Genomic DNA, 24,095 nt, shown 5'->3' with positions numbered 1-24,095 from the left:
GCTTGACAGTCAGCCAAGAAACATTCCATGACTGCTTAAAGCAAGCAGTATTCCTGCCTGGCGGCTCCAAACAAAGCTTTCAGCTGGGCTGGCAAGTTAGTCTCCTGCTGAAAAATGAGGGACAATGAGCTGCTGCATCTACATTCAATTGTCTCTTCCAGCAGTTCAGAATACAATCCTTTCTTGCCCATTTCTCCTTTTCCTCCAGTATTTCTGTGGAAGTTAGCTAATTTCAAGGGAAATACATATGAGCAAGAAGTTTCTTCTGCTCTGTTAGTTCTGAGTGCAGATCTATTATCCCATGGTGAATGGGGCATCACTAGAGTTGATTACATCCATCTGAAATCCATACACATGAAAAATACAAAAGTTACAGGCAGAATATAAGTAAGCTCACTGAGAGCTTCAAAACTTGAGGCTTTGAAAAGTCTTTTCTGGAGTTCAAGCGTTATTACTTTTGCTAGTATCTTGTTTAACTTTTTTTTAATGTTGGCTCTAAACCTTAACATTCTTGGGACTGTTCCTGTGTCCAATTATTCTCATTAAAAGATCTTCTTTGCATTTAACTCACGTAACCCATAGCTGAAGTTCTGGACCTGTTCTGGGTACTCACATATAATTTTCTTGAAGCCCTAGAAGCAATCAGGTATAAAATCTTTTCCAAGGAAAAAATTGATTTTGGGCCAAAACTGCATTTGTTACATAACCAAATCATAGCCACCCTTTCTTCTTTTGACAGGGTATATAGGATCTTTCCATCATTTCCAGGCTCATAAAATACTGGCTAAATAAACCAGCATGGACATAATAACTGGGAATGTAATGATGATGTCACTGAAATAAATCTTTATTCTGCATTTTTAGCTGTGATACAAAAACAATAACATCATCACGTGGACCCTGGCTTAGAAGATGATAAAAACTCCAATGGAGTTATATTTTTAAATTAATAACCAGAGATTCAGGCAGCTAGTGATACTTAATCTTTAACATTTTCCAGCTCTCATGTCAGTTTGTCAGAATTCATAACAATGAATTCTTATTTCCATGGATGTGATTTTAAAAGGCCACAAAATAAAGTGCTTATGAAATCTTGTTACACAATTATTGCATGCACTAACCCAGATTGACACAGACTGTAACAATCAAGTGGGATACAAAATGTGCTTTGCGGTGTTTCATTTTTAGGATATTGTTAACTAAGTAAACTTATATAGTTCTTAATTTTAATTTGAAGGGTCATGCTTTTTGACCAGACTTTTCCTAAAGTAGCTACTGATCTATTCTCAAAGCAAGCACAGAAGCCAGAGTTCTAATAAACTTTTAATTGAATCTTGATTAGTATAGCTACCTTAAGTATAGAGTGCTTGTCGTTACTATCCAGGCTAAGAAGCCAAACCATATTAACATAGCTTTATTACAAGGTACCCAGGGGCCATGGCTGGCAATTACAGAAGAACAGGAAATCTTTCAGGAACTGGTTCTCCTGCCTAAAAGTATAAGGTGAAGCAGTACTGAGAGAATGGGGAAACATCCCTCTGCCCCTGCTCTCTCCCATCCTTGTCCCCTTCCCTCAGCTTTATTTAAACAATTATTTTATAAATAGATAACTCAGCTGAGCACTGTGCTGTGTCCCCAGCAAGAAAGTAGGATAAGAGTCTGGACAAAACTTGAAGCTCTTACCTAACTGTGTTAAACTGTTAATATTATGCTGATGAAGTTTGCTTGGGCTTAATTAGAAAAGAGTTTCTAATATTCAGCCAGAGTGTCAGGTGGCTAAATGACCAGCAAACAACTAATATCTTGGCAGGCAGCATATGGCCTGAAACAAGACCTCATGTCTCCAAAATCTTAACCTTCAGCATGAAACCCCTAAGAGAAAGTACGTGGTCATCAGAGAGCCCATCACTGCCATGTTCCATCTGCTCCTATTATCATTATCGTTACTGCTGTTACACAGTGCCTAGGAGCCCCCTCAGTGCGTAGGAGCCCCCTCGGGGAGCTTCCAAAGAAGAGACTTGTTTCCAGAAGCTGCTCCTAGAGAGGCTGTTTCCAGAGGCCAAAACTGATTGAAACGTTGTATGCAGTCACACATACACATAGCTATCCTTTGGGAAAAAAAAAAAAAAAAAGAAAAAAAAAAAAGAAAAAAAAAAAAGTAGTAATAGTACTACAGTGAAAGCTGAATTCCTTGTAAAAGATAGGAGAATTCTAAATGTGATAGGAGAACTACTTTGGCCTTTTCCCTGAATCCCTTCTGAGATGCATGTTTATAATTCTTTGTTTCTGAGTTTTTAAGTATAGTATTATTTCCTGAAGTATAAATCAAGATTTGTCCTTCCATTATTATCTGATTAGCATTAAAGTTGATACGAAGCCAGACAGAGCAAAGAAAACTCAGAGATAAGTCTGTCACTCCACCCCTAACTTATGTCATTGTACTGAAGATGGCATAAAATAATTACAAATGAAGGACTGCATATTCACTTCAATTTTGAAATTCTTGGCTTTTAAAATATGTCTCAAATTTAGTTATTCAAAACTAGCTTCTTTCTTACTCCATTAAAAAAAAAAAGGAACATGGATCCTTACGGAAAAGTTACCCACTCTTTAGTCCAGGCTGGCAAGGGGAGGTTTCAGCATCTTCTGCTGTTCCCTATTTCCAGAATGATCCAAACCTTCACAGCTCAGAGAGGAAACACAGCAGAAGACACATTAACTCACCGAACTCTCATAAGCAGCACTGAGACAGAACAGTAATTCAAACAGGTCACTCCTTCATTTCCTCCACCATCACTACCCAACCTACCGGAACCTTTCCTCAAAATTACCAGGACTTGCTCTAACAATGCAGTTTGACTAGTTTGTAACTTTAGGTTCCCCAGTGATGACTTAGAACCTCCCAAATTCTGAATGAAATTGGAATTAAAGGAATCTTGTATCATTAAAAACAGTCACAGAAAAATAAGAACTTAAAACTTTTTTACTACAGAGAGGGGAAAATGTTTTAACTTCCCTAAAATACAACCAGTAACATACTTTTCCTAGGAACAGGAATCTTCCTGCATCAGGTTCTAGACAGACATTGTTTTTCCTGACTGCCCTGACAACGGACAATTTTCTCTTCAGCTGAAAAATGGTAGAATGTTTTGTTCAAGTTGTTCATCTTCTGGAATGGACTTTCAGAAGACCTTTCCTGGGACATGTTCCTTGTCAGGACATGAGTTGAGGCTGTTTTGATGAACATCCAGACATCACGATGCAGGGTCAGGACTCTGAGGCTAAGTGTAGGCCAGGTTGATTCTGAGAGACAAGAGTTCAAGCACTAAAATTCAAGATTCATAAATGTCTTAGCTTTGTTTAAATGAATTCATGTTAAGTTATAGTACTTTCTAATGTTTCATAATGGTTAAATATCTCTATAGACAAAGCCAAAATCACTCTTCAAATTTTCGGGTAGCAAAGGTGGAGTAGCTCTCATTTTAAATGTTACATACCAAATGAAGTCCAGAATTTTACTATTGCTCATTATGAGTTTGTAAAGATTGTGGGGATCATATCCTTCTCCCATGAAAAATAAATCTACTAGTTCTTCTTACTGCTTCCCATAAGACTGTTTGAAAATCAGTACAGTTTTCTTTCTGAAGGTTTTAAATTCACTAAAATTAAGCAATTAAGAGTTAATAGAACTTACGAATTAAAAATCCACTCAAGTCTGTCATTGGAAGGTCCTATATGAATGTAATTTTCAAGTAACAATATTAATTGCAGACTGCATTAAGAGATCAAATCTAAAAGACCCAAGTCAAAGAAAGGATGGCAACAGGAATAAAGCTGTCAGGCATCTTGCCTGTGGATTTCATTGATATAGCAATATATCTTAAAGGAATAAAAATTACTTTAACTTTTTTCTTTTATTCTTAGATACATGAAAAATATGGCCAAAAGATGTATCTTCACCATAGCAACAGTTATCTACTGAATGACCGTCTGGGTTGCTTTTTATTTTCATGTTTACAAGCAGACAGATTCCTCCTTTTTGATATTCTTCTTTACCCAGTCTGTCAGAAGACACTCCTTTATATTTAGCAATGTACTCCATAACACTCACATTCAACTAAGTATGAAGCAAACCGCAAGGAGAAAGAATTAGAAGCATTTTAATTAGCAGTTTAATAATCTTAATGTTCCTGATTGGCATTCCGTAGAGCTGTTTAGCCTGCATAAAACTTGAGTAGACATCTCTGGAATCACCCCTCGTTATATATTTTTGATGTTACAGTTAATTTATATTACCAGTAATTTTTTATATTACAGAAATATTATGTATCAATTATATTGTTCTTACATGACTAAGTGAAAAAACAGCTTTTGATTTTTTTACATCTTTGAGATTTTGCACTTTTTCGACCCTTTTTGTGGTGTTATATATAACATACTATTTGAAATGCTTGGTCACTGACTTTTCATTCCAAATATTTGCTGCCTGTGGTGCACAGGTGGGCACATAAGGCATTTTTCTGCGCTCTGGCAAGGTAACTGATATTTTTCAATTAAACAACAGATAACAAGCAGTCACGATGACTAGCAAATATTTTGTTCATGTGTAGGAAGGACAGATTGACCACCGCAGGAATATTTGTGAATATCACTAAGAAAGAGCTAATAACAGTTGAACCAAAATATTTGCTGGGGATCTGAAGATCTGCAGACCTTTTGAGCAATCAACCATCCCTCCTCCCAAGTTACAGTGTGCATTTCTCCTTACCAAGGGACATACTTGGTGTAGTGTAAAATAACATAGCAGGTTTTTTTAAAGGAGAGGGAAGATGTCATGTCTGCTGAACAGATCTATAGTTATGCAGATCATAATGATAAGGATTATCTGTTTAATAGTTTGGGATATAAATTGCTTTCTTCAGGGGTGAAGAAGTCATTCACCTCATTTCCTGCACAAAATTGAATTTTTCTAGGCATATTATGAGACTTTATAGTGGATGGCTGAAAAAGGGAGTAAATATTTGCTACCTTCTGAAACACTAGGCTACATAGCTAGCCTAAGTATGACAAATTCCAGTTAATGAAATTACAGTAATATTAAACAATGCTGCTCCACATGTAATATATTACTGACACTTTCACCAATACTGTTTACAGCAGACTAATATGTTATTGAGAAAATATGCCTAGATCACGCTGGCTGCCACTGTCCGAATAACGGAAAACTTCAGCAATACAGGCTGACAATGGCACACAAAAGAAATTTGTTTGATCTCTGGTGACCATTCCACCAAGCTGGATTTTATGCAGTATTTCTGTGAGTCCCTGTCATAGCTATATTTCTTTGCCCTCAGGACAACCCCATTTCTTCCCTTCCTTTGCCAGTGCAATTGCGAAAAGCAGGACACAAACCTTCTGATAATTACTATGAAGGTTTTGGAATTTCCAGACAGCAAATGTCAGAGGACATTCCCTGTAAACTTGGCAGGCAACCAAAATACATAGTAGGCTAAAATGAGACTCATAAATAGTGTAAAAAATGTTTGTATGTGTTTGGTAAAGGAGGAAGTTACAAAACAATAGTCAGCAAAACAGTTTCTAACAGTCAGAATCAGAGTGTGAAACTTGTCTTACTGGAAAAGGAAGTAGGAAGCACTAAGATGAGGGTGGGTTTTTAATGATTACATTTATTTTGGAAACAGAAGAGAAAGGAGAAGAAAAGTCTATTGAAACCTGGAGTCTGTGTGATAGAAAGTGAACTCATCCATACACACACATACACAGAAAACTCTTCTGTTCTGGAAAATTCATTGCAAACCGGTGACTGGATTTCATTACAGAGGGAAGGACAAATTCATACTCTGAATAAGGCACTACCTAGATATTCTTTGTAATACATTTCCACTGAGCTACAGAGGCACTGCTAAGCCGTTGATCTGAGGTACAGAGCTTGCACCATTGTCAGGTCCTGCAGAGCCAAAAAAAAAAATGCAGTTTCCATTTAAATTCCTTCTTTAGGTGAAGGGTATCACAGGATTGTTCTCCAGACAGACGAATCTTTAGCATTACATGAGTCTCTTAAAAGGAAAACAACTTTGGACTCTCTGAATGTAGCCAGATGGCTAGCAAATAAAGCAACAGCAGTAAAGCCAAAGATGCATATTTTGAAATAGATCAGCTGATGAAAAAATCTTCCCAGATCTCAATAGGCAGAACCCTACATTCAACAGATCTCCACTTTCCTTCTAATGACAGTGAGTTCATTATACCAGGACAGCATTTGGAAAAGTGTTCTGTTATTCTGACGTAGATGGAGGGATATCGCTTGAATTACCCTGGTTTTACAGCAATGTAATTGTTAGCAGAATCTGGCTTCTGGTTCCTAGATGTTTTAGTATTCCATGATTATGACAGATAAGACAGTCTGCTATACTTCAGCTTCTATACAATTTTTTCATTAGTTTCAATGACCTCCTCTTAAAATTAGTCCACTGATTGATTTGTATTCCACAGGGTGCTCATTACAGTCACCGTTAGTGCACAAAATCCCATGAACATAAAAAATTACCCTAAAAAATGGCAATTTCAAGCTTTCATTAGAAGGTCTTTTTCACAGGTTGAAGTCAGCCAAGCAGTAAGTAATTAAGACAATTTGCTGTAGTGTGACTGTATGCATTTTACTGTATATTCCCACAAGAAAAGCCACAGGAGACATCCACATTAGAATTTTCTTATGAAGCTTTCTTTTGGTTTTGTACTATTTTGGAGATGGGATTGTAGACAACGTGGTACTTGACTATCCAGTCTGAGCATTCCTCACGCTTTACACTGCCAGTCCATTTGCATCTGTATTGATGCCTTTGCAGTGTTAGATATCCTCAGTATCACCCAAAACTAGCGATGCTGCTTACCAGGAGCCAAATAAAGTCACCTCAGTCCAGGGCTGTGTTAATTGCCCTGGGAGACTCTAGAGGGTACAGTTAGAGGGGGCAGTTACAGGAGACCTGCTTTGGCATTGGTGTTACTGTGGTCACCGTTACCTGCCTTCGCTGCTCAGGCTGCCTGGCCTCCTGTGCTCTGTATGGATGCTGCATTCTCTTTACATGCAGATCAAGAGGATTAGATGAGGCCACAGTTTCATTTCCTTATAGTGACCAGAAAACAGAGAAGAAATCTAGGGAATATACTAAATGTTGTATTAACCACTGCTCTAGGCTGTAAAGACTACAGACATTCCAGAGTTATGTTGATTAGTAATTAGCACAAAGCAGATGGGAAATCATGCTGTCTCCTCAGAAGTTAATGCAAACTAGTTACAGTATTTATATGTTGTTGAGACTACCCTGCTAAAACGTGTTTTAAATAAATAGCAGAACTGGAATTATCTTGACATTTCAGTTAAAAATAGGTAAAACCAAATACTGAATTGGAAATTGGCTTCAAGTTTATGTTGAAAAGAGATCAGGAGTTCTCTGTGTTTCATAAATGATCATTCTTGGGTTTAAAACCCATTTTATTTTTACAGTGTGTTTTTAAAGGCATCTAGTTTTTATGTGTCACTTCTTAAGAGGACTGAATCTGCTCACTTAGAGCTACAGGTCTCACTATAGACCCTGAATATGATTAATGAAAGAGTCATTCTCAACTCCATTGGTATTCTGCTGCCATATATATCACAGCATGTTGGGTACTTTTCTTATTTAAAAGATTGGATGTTCAGAGAATCACAATTAATTCTAAAAGCTAAGGAATTTAGGCTGCTTTGGAAAGTTGTTTTGAGATCATCCCTCAAAGACAGACAAGGAACTCACTTCTTTCTGTACCCAGGGCTTCTCTCTACTGTATCAATCCTAAATATAGGTTTGACAGTACTGACCATGGAGAAATATGCTCTCTGTTTTGGTGGGCATAGACATTTTGAGGTTGAGTGGTTGATTAATGCATTTGCCTTTTCTGGGAAAAGAATAATCAGCAAAAATGCTCTTATGTGGGCATAACTTAAATGAGTAGTTCTGATACTGACTCTGACATCCATGACTGTTAGCTTGTCAAGACTGTGAAAAATGCCCAAGAATGTGAGAAATTGGAATAGGGAATGAAATAATAAATTATTTTTTTAAAACTTTGGAATATAAGGCTTTCTCAAATCTCATCCTCACCTGAAAAAAACAGTGAGTAAACAGGAGGGCTATGTTGGATAAAACTTTGCTTATACCAAAACGGCAAATGTTTTCCATCATGAGTTATGTTTTAGGGACTATGAATCCTTGCTATATACATACAGATGTCTTCTAGGACTTCAAAAGAAATATAGATCTCCTCTGATACAGGAAAGAAAAAAGGCTTTACAGTAATTTATTCTAGTAGATGGTGAACTTCCTAACTGGTACAATAATCATCTCCGTCCTCAGACCAGAATAAACTAGAACATAATCTCATGAACTGCGCATTATTGTACACAATTATTTATGTTTAACAGATTATTTTAAAGAGGATGATCAGAGTGATCCTGAACCCTCAGAAGACACCACCAGATACTATCAATCTACTAAGAAACACTTTGAGGAGAAAAAAAGTGGCTCATCATCTTTTGTGTCCTCCATTGAAGATGAGCAAAAGCCGCTGTTCTCTGGGATAGCTGATTATCCATCTGTAACAGAGAAGACCACAGAAGTGGACTTTGAAGAAATGGTTCATGCCACAGAAGAAATTCTTCTTGACAAAAGAAGCAGTTCTTGCAAAGGTAATCTAGCTGTTACTGTTTTGTAAAGTTTGAGTAGACATCTATTTTAGCCTGACTATCAAAAATAATATTCTGAATGGCACTATTGATTCTTTAAATAATATTTACTTTTGTATTTCCTGAAATTTTAACAAGAAAAAATATTTTAGATCAAAAATTATTATTATTCAAGAAGATTAATGCAGTTTAATACCCTAGCTTTGGGACTGGATTACAGAATCTCCAAAAGGCTATGCCAGGTTTTATTCATAAATTATCTTGTAACTCAGCTGCGTTAGGAAAGTCATTTAAACTCTAAAATTGCCGATTAGACCTGGACTTCATTGAGTGACCATGGATGAAAACTGTACTCAAAGCAGAAAAGAATCTCTCAGAGGGTGTTTGATATACCAGGGTTGGGTGACAGTAAAAAATCCTAGACAGCGAGAGCTAGATAAACCTAGTGATGATTGCACATGACATGCACCAAAAAAAAAAAAAAAATAATGTTGTCAGGGAACTAGTTTCATTCCTTGCATTGACAAGGCACAATGAATATTAAGTGACAAAAATCCATAATAGCTTGAAAGAATACTATCCCATTTTGCTGCATGTGTTGCTTAAAAGGAGTACCATTACCTCACACAGAACAAATCCTGACTTCCATAAGTAAAACACAAGAACAAAGATTTGAGCTTTTGTATATGACAAACGATCAGAAACTATTAAGTAATTGCAGTTACTTTTACATAAAGATAAATCACATAATTAAAGTTACATCTAATATACTAAAATATTAATTTTCTCAGTGATATCAAGGGAAATTAATGAAAAGCTCCAGATTAATATACAATTTAAATATTGCTGAAAGTTCATTTATAATTGGTTTAGTCTGAAGGGAAGAATTACGTATTTACTATTTAATGCTGTTTTCCCCAGCAGTTTGTTTTCATTTAGGCAATTTAACCTTTTAACCATCGTTCAATAAATTTCAGGCTTTTAGGCTATAATTTTAAACAAATGTAATGACTAATCAGGCCAAACAATGTTATTTTTACATTTCAAAGGTATGAATATTTGAAGTTTGGGCTTCTCAGGTTGTCTATATAAATCCGCAGCACATAAACTTGTTGCATACATACTGCAATTTGAAAGCTTACCTTTCCCCTACCAATAGCCAGAAATGTGTCCTTGCAGCTATAGCAACGTTTTCCAAGGCAACCTATTGCAGATTTTATATGAGCTAAATTTAGCATGTCTAAAGGTTATATATTTTGATTAAGACCACATTCCTTTTTTCCACTTTGTAATCTAGCACTTCTGGTAATGTGTATGAAAGCTCATTACCTTTCTTGCAACTTTCATAAAAACTTCAAGGTCAATAGAATAAAATCAGCTTTGATTGATATGTGTTTAAAATGAAATTCTTACTCCTGCTATTAATTAGAGATTGATCATAACTTACGATAAATGTAGTTATAAGCATAATGAAATTTTGAAATAAACTCTGTTTGTATGTATGTATGTTTATAATCCTCATATAGTATGGTACCTTATAAATCTTGAATGCAAAAGCACTTTATAAAGCCACTGCAGTTCATTACCACTGTGACTGATACTTATTAATTATCTTTAGTTCTGTCTTAAGTTTTGGTCATTACTGTCGATGAATGGAAAGACTATTAATAATAGATTGTATAATGTGGGCAGAAAATGCCTAAACTTCTTCCTCACAATCCTAAAATGCACCTTTTAATGTTAAAACATGACTCTCTTGAGAAGACCTAATATTTTTTCTGTAGCTGCTTAATCTATATATTGTGGAAAAATGCTATTTTTTATTTTCACTTGGTCATTAACTGGGCTATGAGACTGGTTCTTAAAGTGAACCTAGTTATACATTGGTTGATTTAGTTCTCAGTTTAGGATTCTTCAGCCCCTGGAAGACCATAGTTGGTTATAAAGTTGTAACTGCTGTTGGGCTTTTCTGGGGTTACTCGTGTATGTGGAAGTACCTGAAAAGATGATTAGAACAGTACAATACTGTATATTAACTTGCTTATAGTGTCTGAACTTATTTTATAAATCAAGAGCCAATTCATTGGCTTCGTCACAAATTAAATGTTTATTGTAATGGTCTACAAATACATATTCTGGGACAAGAAACAGCTGTGATTTCCCTAGGATAATCCACAGGATTGAAAAAATACATGATTTTATTTAATGATTTATTGTGTAAAATTATGAACAACTTGGTTTTTACAGGACATTAAAAAGCAGTGAAATGTATGGCCTATGTTTTCAGTTTCTACTCCTGAAATTCACTGCTTAAAAATAAGTCCACTGGATTTACAGCACCCACTGCACCCATACCCATAGTTTAAAATTTACACCTGAATTTGTCAGTCTGCTCCACTCACTTTCCTGAGAGCTTTCCAGCTTCCTGGGCACTGCAAATTGTGCCATGTGTGCCAACTAAAACCAAATTACATGTTTCTGTGACAGTTTTGCCTCTTTCCTTCTGTTGGCTTAAGTGGCTGAGGAGCTGAACAGGTTTCCGTGTGGCCAAGGTGAAAACTCTTTCCCCTTCCTCTTCTGCCTGGTGCATAAAATCAGTTATAGGTCATGCCACATGAAATTCAGACACTCTCTACTGCTCCAGGAAACCTTCTACCACCTGCTAACCAAAGATCAGATAATGCAGTAAGCACCTTTCTGAGATAAAAAATGACAAGAAAGTCTCTTCCTCCACTTGAAGTCTTGTAGTGAGAGCTCCCCTTCCTGGCTAAATCTACTTGAAATATTAAATCTGAACAGGATTATTTTTTTTTTTAATTTCTTTAGTTGGACCAACACTGCTCAAAGATGTGTTTGAAAGGATTAGCTAATAGCATTTGGACAAACCTCTCACATGTCACCCACACTGTTTTTTTCTTTTCTTCGAAACGTGGCTCTGGCTGCTGTGGTTTCTTAGAAAAATGTCACAAGTGTGAAATGAATGTAACCTGTGCTGAGTTGTCAGCATGCAGTGCCAAGAGGAGTGTTAGGAGATGCTCTGAGCAAACCATTCAGGACTGCTGGGCGGTGTGGGATTCAAATCCAACTGCTCACACAGCAGAGGCTGACACCTTACAGACAGTCAAGGATTTTGTCCAGCTGCATGTTGAAGCAGCAGCCTGAATGCAGTAAGAACTTTTAATAAATTCTGCAACTTCACGTAGTTAAATAATTACAGATACAACCCTAATGGGAGTTGTATTGAGCAAGTGTTAAAGTTTTAACAGCCTTTTTTTAACACAGGAGAGGAGAATCTGAGCAGTACTGAGCAATTTTTGACTGCATAACAGGTTCACTCAGTAACAAAGGCTTGGGGCAGAGCAGGGGGGAGATGTGAGAGCACTGTCAACCTAAATGTGTCACCTGTAGGCGCTGCAAAACTCACAGCAAGATCTTCATTCTGTATCTAATAAGGATACATGCAACTAGTATATCCCGTGATAAATTATTTTTAAACTTTCACCAGCTTAGTGAACAGGAGAACTCCCTGGAGCCAAGCTGTATACTAATTAACAAATCCAAAGAAGTGTAAATTAAGTAAATTGAAAAAGGAAGGAGAAATAGCTCAAACCAGAAATCCAAGCAAAAGGAAGGAAGGCCTGAGTTCTGTTTCAGTGCTAAGGTGCATGTCTGATCACAGAGATCCTAGAATTGGAGGTACAAGAAGGATGGAATTGGGCACGCAGGTACAGAGCAGAACTGGGAGAAATTATTATTTATTTTTTTTTTCCACAAAGGATGGGCATGAAGAAATAAGTATAACAAAATCATATAAAGAGTGTTTTTAAATACTTTCGTATTGTATATACCATCATGAGATTAGAAGGGTAACTAAATTCAGCAAGATAGTTGAAACTCTGCAGTAAGATCCTAATAATGTAACTGGGCTATTTTTAGCTTGAATAAAATTATTTTCTCTCTCTTAATCCAAAATTTTATCTGCAGCTCAAACAGGGGGGAAAAAAAGGGGGGGGGGGAGGGGGAGGAATAATTACCAATTATCATTAAAGTGATCTCTGACTGACCCAACAATGTTGAATATTTCATTCTTTTAGGACTCACAAATTATTAAACAAAATGAACTGGCACCTTTCACCCTACCGTACTGTAAATGTCTCTGAGACATGCTTTACATAATGATGTAAGGGTTGGGTTGGAGATTAGTGATGCTAAAAGGCACATCAATGAAAATCAATTTCCTTTTTGAAAATAATAACCAGTATCCTTTTTCAAGCAGTATGAGCTGCGTTAAACTGCCTCTGTCTCAGACAAAACACATTACACTCCACCAACCTTGTTAAGACAAGCAGTGTTAGAATTATTGGTAAGAAAGGCAGCTAGCTGAGGTCTGGCAGCTTTCTCTAGAGTGGATGTTCCAATGCACTGTAATGCATGCCTAGTGCTGTAAATGCAATGCATCTACTCCTCCTTTGCACCAAAAACCTAAACAGTAGATACACTTCAACAGCATGTTCAAGGGCAAGAGGTCTTAGCCAGGTGTCTGAAACACACAAAGACAATCAAATACATCAATTAATGTTTTTAGCTTAGAAAAAATACATCTAATTTCAACGAATATTGGCTTGCTAAAAAACACCTTGAGAAATTGGAGGTTCATTAGTAAAATGATAGAAAGAAAATTTAAAAAATAGGAGCCATTTAGTGGCAGAACTCCGATGATTCTGACTAGACAAAGCTGCCTGTTTATCTACAGCTTCAAAATGTTAGCATGGATGGAGCCGCTTTTATCTTCTCTTAAATAGTAGTAAGGAGAGGAAGTAAGGAAAGTTGTTCAGGCAGTGTGCCCATGTACCAATTTGACTTTCAAGGTTTTGAGAAATATGAGTAAGTGGGAGGCTTGAGGGGTGCCAACCTCTCTCTAAAAGCATGTATATAAATCTATACTTTTATACGTTTTGTTTTTCAACAGATATCACTGATAAAAGAAACTGGAAGCAGGAGACTATCCAGGAGTACCAGGACTCCCCAATTCAGTCAGCGTTACCTCATGTTACATGGGGGATCTGTGAAACTGAAAGTGAGTTTATATATGGAGAAGTGGAGAATCGATTAGATTTACTTCAAGAACAACTCAACAGGTAAAAACAGATATGATCAGAAAAAACATATGTGTGAAAGTATACATAATACAACTGATATTAATGATGCTTACAGAAGGAATGAATTTGTGCAGGAAGTTTCCAAAAGCATCCAGATCTTCAGAAGCCCAAAATACACTTTGGGATTATCACTTTGTTTTCTACATGTATTCTGAGGAGCCTAAATATCACCTAAGTGCAGTCTTCCAGAATCTTGGAAAAACCTGTCCTGGGAATGCTGGGTACAAATTTTTTAATGCATTGCCATAATATTCACATCACTTACCCCTAGGTACCCACATTAGCTACTCTGAATTCCCTTGCAGAAGAGCCTTTCTCCTTGACTGTTTAGGAGACCAGCTATTTAACCAGGAAACTGTATTGAGGCACCTAAACTTATTAAATTTAAATCTCAGCTCACCCAGAATGCTATTCTTAGATATTTACATGCCCACAAAATCGCAGTTTTCAGTATCTTCAATATCTGAAGTACTTTTTCTTTCTTAGACACCCAAAGTATATCAGCTGCCTTCTTTCAAAAAATATTGCAGAAAAATTCCCTTTTTGATGCATTAACTTATTCTGCAACTTTATCTATAATAAGACATGGGAGTATGCCAAGGCAAAACACTTATACCTGTTACAACAGAAAGCAGATGTTTTCTTTGTCAGAATCCATTATTACCTTTACTTAATAAAATGTCTCTTCCTTCTCTCTTTTGCTCTCTGATATGCTACTCTTTGCTGGCAGCTAAGCAGAATAGCTTACAGCATTTAAAAATATGGTTACAGAATTTTGATCCATCCAACACTATAATTTACCATGTAATTTTACTTAATTTTAAATTGCCCTATGCTCAGGTCTGTGGCTTTTTTATTTTTTTCACTCTGCAGTTCCATTACTTTTAATATTTTCCATGACAAATACTATGACATGCACTCAGCCTTAATTATACTTTAGTAGCTCTTCATTGGCATTTTCTGCTGTATATTTTAGCAAGCAGTTTAAAGTCAGGTTAAATGCGTGTTGCTTCCTTCACCTACCATAAGCCAATCAAACCACAGTTTTTTTCATTTCTGAATACTATATGGTACATTTAAATGACATTTTTAACATGTAAGCCTAAATTGCTGTAATTTCTAATTGCAGTAGTCACATTCCATTCATTTCTTTTCCTGAAATCTCAAGTTCTTGAAACTGAAGTTATATCTCAAATTTACCCATAGTTTTATCAAATTCTTTTCCAAGTTCTCAGTATTTTCTTGAGTTAGAAACGATCATTGCTACTGATAATCTAAGATTTAAATTGTTATGGATTTTATTAGATCATTTTATTCTTTTACTTTTCTCATGGTTTTAAAGCTTTTCATGCTTTCGGACCTTGCTGGGTCTTCTATGAATGTAACAGCCAGTATTCTTTCCTGCTTATGTCAGACCTGACCTGCTGGACTAAAAAGCATGGTCAATTCTTCCTGAACTTTTCCATGCCATATTAGAGGCTCAGCATAACAACTCAAATTATTAAATGGATATAGAAGGCTGGAAAGCCACTGTATGAGGAATATGTCCCTAGAGCTCTCTCTCTTTCTCCTCTTCAAGCAATTGGAATTTCATGGAGGCTGTGGGCCAAGCATCTAAAGTTTTCCTGTTTGTTCCTCCTTGTGTGGCATGACATGGACTTGTTTTAAATTTTGGAGAAAGAAGGGAGAAGTTATATATGCAGTGATGATGAATAAAGACTACCAGAGGTACTGTTTGACTTGAAGTACCAGGAAACCCATCAAGCGCTAAAAAAGTAAGAAGGGAACAATTTTAGAGTTAATTCAAAGCCAAAGACAATCATTGATGCAAGTCCTCCAGTGCTAAATCCCTTTTATTGACTGAGATGTTAAAGTCCAGGTTTAGCAGATGGAGTCTCTCTGGATGGTGGCATGCTGCTGCTGCTGCAGTGTTTTCCCCTGTGGCGTCAGCATCACGTTTGTGTGAAATCAGCACATTTGCAAGTTGCAAAGAATCCAGGAAAGCTGAACAAGAGAGCAAGTAGGGCATGACTGACTGCAACATCCAAGTTTGGGCCTTTGTGAGACCTGATGCCACAAAACCAGCTTCTGCTGATAAAGGAAGAAACAGCATCCTAAATACCCTTTGAGCATACCTTCAGATTAATTTCATAGATGCATTTAGAAATAAATGACACGGGCAATGGACAACTCCAACATGACAAAAAATAATATCAGTGAAACACCTGGTAAAAGTGAAAATCTGTCAGCACAGGATCAATTCTGCTGCTGTAGGCAGCCCAGGTAGTAACATTCACAACATTAAAGGCTGCTGACAAGAATTTGTTTACTCTGTCAGAAGATGAGTTGCAATAGAGAAGGCTGCATGTCTGTATTACAGTCTGTCATAGCATGTCCCGTAAACTTCCAGCAGCTGGGGAGGCTCAGCAGGCGTTGCCTATTCCTGAGTTTGTCATGGATCTTGGCAAAACCATTTGAAAAACATTTCAGTACAATGGAATTGTAAGTATAAACAACAGAAGCAGCTCAGGTGTTTCAGAAGTCATATACAAATTTATGAAAAGGGGAAAAAAAAGAGAAAAAAACTACTAATCTTGAGCATCAGAAATGTTGACTCTAATTCTGAGGCTCGATAAGCCTAATAAATTTTCACAGTAAGGAGACTTGGGCTGTTGGTTTTTTTAATGATCTTGAGAGCATCTTTCATTTTCTAACTGTGGAAAAACACAAACATGTTTTTCTCTTTATTTCAGTACATTGTATTAGCATTGGGAATGTCAGAATTGTCAGATGCATCAGAAATAGCATCCCATCCTCAGCCAGTACAAATCAATTTATTTACAACGAAAAGAGTACTTTTATTCCAGTTCATTTCAACCAAAGACCGGTCCCCCGTGTTACTTTTTGTTGCAAACATAAGGAATAGCAATGAACACAATCTTAATGTAGCAAAAAGATCAGAGGCGAGCATACAGCTACCTTCTGCAAAGCAAAGGGAGCGCCAGCAAGCTTTGGAAGGGCTCACTACTCCCTCTTCTGTTCTTTCCCATTAAGACACGGTCATGTCAACAAGCAATAGTTCGCTTTATTAAGAAGCTGCAGTCCCTCTTGATTGTATCTGCAAACAGTACGTTAAAATATACCTATTCCTGAACATGAGTTAACTTATTTTGTGTTACTTCCCTAGGCTTGAATCCCAAATGACTGCTGATATCCAAACCATCCTGCAGCTTCTGCAAAGGCAGTCAACACTCATTCCGCCTGCCTACAGCATGGTGACTGCAGGTGCAGAGTATCCACAGCCAGCAATCAGGGTGATACAAAAGCTTCAGCCCGCAGCATCCATTAAAACAGACAGAAGTTTCAGTCCTTCATCTCAGGTATGTACAGCTGCAATAAGATCATGAGAGATTTGCTAATCTTTTTAGCTAATGATAGAAGAAATGCATACCAATCTAGGTGCTTGTTAACAAGTTTAACAAATATGAAATTATGATTTTGGTTTAGCATCTCCACAGTGGACTTAGATATAGTAGATATCTTGGAGATCCATACAACGATCTTATAATCAGACTGATATACTTTGTCATCATGCTTTCAACAAAAGTTAGCAGAAATGACAAATACTAGACTGGGCTGTAAACCACAAACACTTTCCAAGCATGAGACCTGCCTGCATGGGTGCATCTGCCACAGGTCCCATTTATGAAGTCCTGAGAAGAACCATGACTATGTTTTCCTCAAGGTACAGGCCAGACAAGCCCAGCTGGTCATACACATATGGAAGTGGGGGGGGGCTAAAACCTTTCTTATGTTCGGTCCCTTGTTACTGCTGGAAATATAAACATACAGAGCTGTGACATACCTGTGTTTCCCAATACACATCTTCTACCCCAGTTCTGTTCAGGCAAAATTGGATGACTTTCCAAATTTATTTGGGATCTCTGGAGTTTAACAGCTTGGGCAGGGATGTGGCATGTTATTTCCAAACAGGCTGCTGCATGTCTAGGAATCCCAAATCAGTTGTGCACCACACAATTAGTAAATCCAGCATGCTTGCCTGTGTCAGATCACTCATGTGTACGCTGGAACACATATGGGCACAGTAAGTCCAACACATCCGAAGGCATCAGTTTGCATGCATAAAGATTATCAGGACAGCAAATGTGCAGCCGTAGCTTTCAGAAGTGTAAGCCCACAGCGCATATATACCTGCATAAAACATACAAACACATCTCTGAACAGAAATATGGCCACTCCCTGAAAACATCAGCAGGTGCCCTGCAAACTTCACATGAACTCCGTGTTTAAAAGTAAGGAAGTGCTGCGTACTGAAACTGGAATCCAAATGGTTATAATGTACAGAATGATGCGCTTCCTCCAGAGTTATGTTCTGAAACAAAACTGTAAATTTGAGAATGTTGAAATGCGTACTCTTAGATCTCGAGAATATTCTGTCCTTCAGAAAGGGCTGTTCATATGTGTGTGTTGATGTCATATAAGCAAGTCCAAGGAGGGACAAGATATCCAGGCTTCTACTATTAATCAACAGAATTGCATTCAATTACATTAAATCAAGTGTAGTACCGTGTAAAAATATCTCAGTACACTGCTTAATTTTCAAACAAAATTTTCCAGCAGCTATCTGAATGTGCTAATTTTGGGCAGAACAAGAGTCTGGAAGAGAAAAATTTAATTATTTACCATCTTGTTTCTTCTCCTCCCTTCCAGTGTCCTGAATTTCTAGACCTTGAAAAATCAAAACTTAAATCCAAAGAATCCCTCTCAAGTGGAGTGCATCTTAACACAGCCTCAGAAGACAACCTGGCTTCTTTTTTAGATCAAGAAAGTGACCAGTCTGTAGAGTGTCCCCCACAGCGTTGTAAAACTTATCTCCAGCCTGTTCGGCACCCTTCCTTGCCAGAACCTTCACTAAGCACTGTAGGAATCTTGAGTCTTCATAGGCATGTTTCTGATCCCGGTCTTCCTGGGAAATAATACTTTTATACTATTACTTCACATAAAAATGTAAGTGCTTTTAATGGCTGAATTTCCCTTTTTTTGTATTTAAATCTCTATACTTGACTCAGGGGCTACAAGGAATATACCATTATATGCAAAAGTAGTACTGATATTTTCCTAAATATGAAGCTTGTAAGGTAAAGTTGAGATGTTCTGATGTAAATATATATATATATATACACACACACTAACTGTATGTTCCAAATGTAAAACTGCCAGCATTCTCAAGGCACCTTATATTTTTATTTTTTTAAAAAAACATGCATGTTCTGAAGTTACAGTTAACGTTGCATGGAGATTACCATTTACCCATTTACTACTGTCATGGAAATAGTATTTTATTGTGGATATGTCTCCAGAGCAAAAAGGAGACCAATAACGATAATTGACATAGAAAAAACTCCTACCTGACCAAGCCAAAATTCAAGTGAAATCTTCTAGCTCACTTTTGAAAATTGATTTATCTTTCTTGTAGTGAGCTTTTTATGATAAATCACAATGATTCTGAATCTAGAGAAAGAATAAGGTAACCAAGTCTTCTGGATTTGAAACAATTCGGACAGAGAAACCAGCCTCCTTCTAAACCAGCTGAAGTAGGGCAGTATTTTAACAGGCAGGAAAACTGCCACATGGTGGAAAGTATCACCATAGGTTGCATCCACAAAACTGCATTAAATAAATAATTTGTTTCCACTACTTTAAAAAAAAAATAAAAATTGCATCATGGACGTTAGCTGTCATGAGCAGGCAGGCACCCTTCATCTGTCACACAAACATAATCAAATGCAATAAATCTGATTTCTGTATAATACAGAAGACTGTGTTCCTTTTGTTCAATACAAATTATTAACAACCTGTTTAATTGAAAAATACTTTACACATTTTTGTTCTATAATTATTAGGATGGTTGTTTGCAGTTATCTGTTTTTACTGACTGGCCCCTCTACAATGATCCTAGATAGGGCACATATGTATGTAGACACACACACACCACGCACACATTCCTGTATGTGTGCATGTGTGTATTTTATATATGTACATATGTGTGTATGTATGTGTGTATGTATTTATATACACACATACACACAAGTGTGTGTATATACCTACACTTACATGTAGGAGTATAGATATATATATAGATAGATATATATATGTATATATGTAAAATCACTTTCAGGAACAATTGTAAACTTTCTTATTACAAAACGAGTAAGCTTAGCTTGTGTCTAAAGCTGACTACATTAGAATAAAATGATTTAAGGTCTGTAGGCTTTAAATACGGTATGTACTGTATGTGCATAATGCTTTGTGAATACTTAGATTTAATTTTATTAAAATATTATTCTGCTTCCAATGTTGTGTTTATTTTAGAAGAAACTGACATTTTTATTACTGTTTTTAAATATTTAAAAATGTTCACATGATTTTCTAATCTTAAAGCTTTAATGTGAAATTCCTCTAGGAAGAGAACTGGTTTCAGAAAAGCACGTAACCCAGTTAGTGGGGGAGCAGTAAAATATTAACTAAAAACAAACTAAACCCTCTGTTCTAAACCAGTGCTACAGGGTAATGCAATAGTGGTAAAACCTCACATTAATAGATTTTATACCTATATATATATATGTAGTATGTTGGGGTTAGAATGATGCACAACAGTTTTAGTCATACACTGCCAGCAGATAAACCCAAGGTGGCTGAATCTTCTCTCATTTAAAATTAGTGTGAGTGTTGAGCTGCTAAGCAAGGCTCTGCTTTACATTTGCATATAAAGATACAAAGATTAATTAACTGAATACCTTTGTAAGTGCAAAGAGAAACCAACCCTTCCCACACAAGATCAAATTTTCTTCTGCCTCATGCTACTGTTGATTGCTGAGAGGTCCAAATGCTACAACAGGCTGACTGTTCTTTCTTCTACCATGATGACAGGAGGTCTGCACTGCTTAGTGCCTTGCAGGATCAGGTCCTAGGTAACAGCATCATTGGGCCAGTCAGAATCTTTACCTGCATAAACTCCATTGAAACAGGAGTGCCGAGTAACAAAGTGAAATAGCTTCTGCTTTTATTTTTTTTTTTTAAGTAGCAAGCATTAACAATTTCTGCTCTATCTCAGTCTAGTAACTAATATTGTCTGTTACAAAGAACAAGGTAGCACATTTTCTAAAAAAGTATTTGTGGTTATGCTACATTTAAAAAAGTCTGGTATAAATTAAAAATAAAATTAATTTTAAAAGTATAATGCATGAGCATTGCTTTACAAAATGCCTGTTGTCCAATTTCATCACTTCGTATTTCACATTACGGCAAAGAGACTGAGCAAAACAGGTGGACTGGGGAAGGAGTACTGGTGAAGAAGAAAAGCAACAACTATTTCAATTAGCCCAAGTGAAGGAAAAGCTCCATCTCTTTCTCCTTTTCCTGGCTCAGAGAGGCTTTGTTCCTTCCCTTCTCTTCATCTGTATTTGTCAAGAAGAAAAATCTCAAATGGGGGCAACTAAGATAAGACTTTGTGAAGTTATGGAGATTCTAAGCTCCCTAGACATCTGCCAATGAATGAAGACACAAAACGTGAAAGATGACAACATATCTGGCAATACTCTAGCTGCCCCTTCCCTGCCACAAAAGATCTGCCTTCTCAGATACCTTCTTTTCTTGTTGACGTACACTGAAGCGCATGAAGATCCACTGCTTCAAGCTTTCTCTTCCAAAGACAGGTACAAATCAATGTTTTTTGAAATGCATTAATTTTTTAAACAGCAAAAATTGTCTCTCATTTTGGTTTTTTTTTGGGGGGCACAGCTCCCTTTAAGCCCAGTCAGTTTTTGGCTTAATAGAAATGGGTCTGTGTTATCCAAATCAATCTGGGAAAACGTAGGGGTTTGGTGTACCCACACATCACAAAACACAGCTGCAACATATCCACAGAGGCTTCAGGACTTTGGGAGATAAGTTCTCATCTTGCTTGAGCTTAGTAACGCTCATCTTGGCTATTCACATTTAAAACTTGTGACTAACATACCTATCAATTATAAGCTGTAGATACGAGAAGTATCCTGGAAATTCAAGAACAGCTGATAGAGCTGAAGTATCAAAGCAACTGGGATAATCACTCCAAATATAAGAGGTGAGACAGTACAAAATCAGCAGAGGTCTTCATGAAGTTCGTTAGCTTCCACCGCTATGGGTCTAGTTTCAGTGTTCAAAGCAAACAACAGATTTTGTTCAGATTAGATGCTGTTTCGATATTTAAAACCGTGCAGCAACCTGCACCTACATGTTCATGTACATGCACAATTCACAGTAATACAGATAAGCAGTGTCTTGACCTACTTCATTCTGCTGTTTCCAGGAAGCAATGTGACCAAGCGCACATCTTTCTTTTCGCGTTCCCCACACTGTTCACTCCCCAAACGCACGTTTTCTGGCCTCCCATCTCACAGTGGCTGCCATGGATGACTCCATCTTCCCTTTTCCTTGCTGCAGGAATTGTGCCCTAGCAATCTCCTCTCTCTGGTGAAGCACAGGTCGCTCATCAGAGCATCTGCGTGACCCACCAAACACACAAAATGCTGCAAAGCACTGCTTCGTATGGCTCTGGCTGCCTGTTCAGGTGAAGCACATGAGTTTTGCCCACAGACAAATTGTGTGTCTGTCCTCCCACCTGGGAGCTGCCAAGCTAACCTGGGCACAAAACAGTCCTGGGAGGCTGCACCAGCAGCGCAGCGGAAGGCATGGTTCCTCAACCTGAAAGTGGGGTGTGACATCACACGTGCAGATTAGCAGCTTTGGTGTTTCTATAGTCTTCTCTTAAATAGTCTCACACTGCAAACAGGTGTCTACGCCAGCATTTAAGGTTGGACTCTTCATCCCTTGGGTTAATTCCAATGGACCCAGCAGTTACATGTTATTGTATTTTTTCCTCAGATTGAGAATTGGGTCTAGTGGGCACCTCCTCCCCATTCATCTACAGGCTCTCTGTATTTACATACAGAAATTATGTGGCTTCAATAGTATAGTGGCATTTTCAATATCACTGAGAGACTGCAAAAATTGACTTTAATAAAGAAAACCTAAGAATTTTTCTCCACCAAAATATCTGCACAGACTCCTCAAATGCACCACAAGTGTAATACATTCCGCGCTAGTTGTTCCGAGAAATAACACATAGTAATTTGGAACATTGCCAACATTAAATAACTGTTGTTAAATACTTTTTACATTTTGGGGGTAGTATGATAGACGTCATTTTCCTCCCTCTTACATTTTTCAGAATCTCAAATTGATGGTATTTTGTCACAGCAAAAACAAATAGCTTCTAAAATGCTACAGTTCCCAGATTTCCTAGTTCCTGTAGAGCAATATAATTATATTGAGTCACCTGGAATTGACTAAAATCCATTACAATTTTGACAATGAGAGAAATGAAGGAAATGAACAGACAGTCTTTTTTGAAAAAGCATTATTAATTATGCTGGCATTGTACACAATTTTAGTATCCTGACTGTTCTATGTGAAGTTGTGCTGCGTTTTGTTAATTAAGATATTAGGCACAATTAATTTCTCAATAGCAAAGATTTAACTGATCAAAACCCAAAAAACTGAAAGCTGCCACTTCAAATCAAACTCACTGTTTCTAGGAACAGCAAAGCTATTGTAAGCCAGTTGTCTTTGGAAAAAACTGTTAGATTAACTTCATCTATGGTCACTCCAAGCATGATTTGTGCTTTCTAGTTATTCAAGGTTAAAAAAAAAAAAAAAGCCTGCATAGTTAAACTAACATCAAATGCTGATGCATGCAGCAGAAAAGTCTGTTCTGCTCAATGAAACCAGGTTTTTAGTTTTTTTCATTCAGACAGGCTTCTAGAACAGGGTAAATCTATTCTTTTAACAGTTCTTCAACCTACATGAAACCAAGCTATTTTAAAAGTTTTTAACAAAATGTAGGATATCCACAAGAGCTCAAGCATAAGCCTCATAGCCAGAATTAAACAGTAGGTATAAAAATTTAGTGTCTTTTTAACATCCTAATCCTTCTCAGAAGTTTCTCAGGGTTTAATCTTCTCTTTCACAGAGACTGCTGCGGCTCAGCACCCGCAGCACTGAGCCCTTCTGAGAAGGAAGCAATGCTTTACCATGCCCTGCTACCACACAGCCTGTACACGCGCTGCACTACT

General features: G+C 37.1%; 1 protein-coding gene across 1 annotated transcript in view; it reads left to right on the top strand.

Annotated features, from left to right (window-relative positions):
• Positions 1–23,644, top strand: part of KCNH7 (potassium voltage-gated channel subfamily H member 7) — a 236,540-nt gene extending 212,896 nt beyond the window's left edge. The window contains exons 13-16 of the mRNA XM_037398689.1: positions 8,480–8,743; positions 13,710–13,878; positions 17,087–17,279; positions 18,631–23,644. Of these exons, the coding sequence (XP_037254586.1) occupies positions 8,480–8,743; positions 13,710–13,878; positions 17,087–17,279; positions 18,631–18,897 (893 nt within the window). The 3' untranslated portion in view covers positions 18,898–23,644. The remainder of the gene's footprint in view (positions 1–8,479; positions 8,744–13,709; positions 13,879–17,086; positions 17,280–18,630) is intronic.
• Positions 23,645–24,095: the final 451 nt, after the last annotated feature.

The sequence above is a fragment of the Falco rusticolus genome, chromosome 8, assembly GCF_015220075.1.
Source record: "Falco rusticolus isolate bFalRus1 chromosome 8, bFalRus1.pri, whole genome shotgun sequence".
In the NCBI taxonomy this organism is placed as follows: domain Eukaryota; kingdom Metazoa; phylum Chordata; class Aves; order Falconiformes; family Falconidae; genus Falco; species Falco rusticolus.
The sequence above is the reverse complement of the archived record's forward strand: the minus strand, read 5'-3'. Positions and strand labels throughout refer to the sequence as shown.